The sequence below is a fragment of the Trematomus bernacchii genome, unplaced genomic scaffold (genome assembly GCF_902827165.1).
Source record: "Trematomus bernacchii unplaced genomic scaffold, fTreBer1.1, whole genome shotgun sequence".
Lineage (NCBI taxonomy): Eukaryota > Metazoa > Chordata > Actinopteri > Perciformes > Nototheniidae > Trematomus > Trematomus bernacchii.
In genome coordinates this window covers 6689830-6691469 of record NW_022987705.1, presented here as the reverse complement: position 1 = coordinate 6691469, position 1640 = coordinate 6689830, and the positions used below count along the sequence as shown (strand labels likewise).

At 39.8% G+C, this 1640-nt stretch overlaps 1 protein-coding gene across 1 annotated transcript in view; it reads right to left on the bottom strand.

The window, feature by feature from the left end:
• Positions 1-511: 511 nt before the first annotated feature.
• Positions 512-1640, bottom strand: part of LOC117490738 (periostin-like) — a 17438-nt gene continuing 16309 nt past the window's right edge. Inside the window, 2 exon segments of the mRNA XM_034140542.1 lie at positions 512-1050; positions 1221-1256. Coding sequence (XP_033996433.1) covers positions 986-1050; positions 1221-1256 — 101 coding nt within the window. The 3' untranslated portion in view covers positions 512-985.

Here is a 1640-nt window from a genome sequence, read left to right as displayed (position 1 = left end):
GTGCAAATGTATACTCCCCTCTGCTGCAGTCGACTCCCTCCGCTGCTGCTGCCCTGGATCATGTTAATGATCTTGCAACAGAGCCCCACTCCACAGAGCACTTTTTCATAATTTCTAGCTGACTATCTCATCTTCTTTTCTTTATAGAAGGAAAATATGATTGGATAAACTGAGTAGAATCTTAGATGCATACTTGTCTAATGTGCTACAGTGAAATAGAGCACAGAGTAACTGTTATGTAATTCCTCAAATGGGCCATATGTTTGTGAACAACGGTTGCTAACATATTCTTATCATGCAGATATACAAACAATGTATCTTTACAAATGCATGGATTTTCAGTTGGGCATGTTTACCATGTTAGATGCAATTTTAATGTTAACAAGGCAGGTGCCGATGTGAATTGTACCACTTGAGGTAAAAACAAATAGTTGATTGTGAATCCTGGTTGAACAAGGACATACACGGCAGTAATCTTAATGAAGATGGAAAGAAAGACAACTGTAAACAGTAAACAAATGAAATGTATTTTTTAATCAGCATGTGATAATTTACAGAGGTTCAAAAAAACTGGATTTCATTTGATGTATTCTTAAAAATGCATAAATTGTACAAAATTCGAGCACTATAAAAAGCAAACAACAGTCTTCCCAAGCCATCTGTTTTAAATTGACATAAAAAATATCTCTCAGTGGTAAATATATTTCACCTGACACACCATCTATCTCATGGTAAAAGTCCATATTTCCCTTGTACTTAAATGCAATTTTTCCTATTGGAAATGCAATACTATAACATACCATTCCATAACAAGTATGGTTCATGTGGAATAGTAAACAATCCTTTTTACTGGTGTTTTCAACAACAAATGCTGGATTGATTTGATCTCTCTCTATTGGTACACAGTTTTTGTTATCCTCCAGCACTCTACCAGGAGCACTGGAGATGCATTCAGTCCCTGCGGTGAGCCAGAGGTCTTTTCTCTCTATTGGATTGACTGCCTTGGCTTGTGGTGACGCCTAACCATCTTCCTTCTTCTCCTCATTCCAGCTGTAAAAAAGGAGTTAGCATTAAAGGAGAGAATGAGAGGAATGAAGCCAATGTCAAAGACATTTTTTTTTAGGTAAAGATATGAGACATGTGAAGAATAGATAACTATAGTTTTTCTCCAATTCCTACATTGTTGTTAATGAATGTGTCAGTTCAATCATCTAACTTACCTGGAGCTTTCCTGGCAGCGGCAAATTTACCTCCGTCTGTGAAAAAAAAGGGGCAACACAGTTAATCATTGCAATTGGTACGCACACACACACACACACACACACACACACACACACAGCACACAGCACACACAGCACACACAGCACACACACACACACACACAGCACACAGCACACACAGCACACACACACACACACACACACACACACACACACACACCACACACACACCACACACACACACACACACACCACACACACACACACACACACACACACACACACAACACACACACACACACACACACACACACACACACACACACACACACACACACACACACACACACACACACACACACACACACACACACACACACACACACACACACAGCTACCAGATCTGCAGTGATGGATACT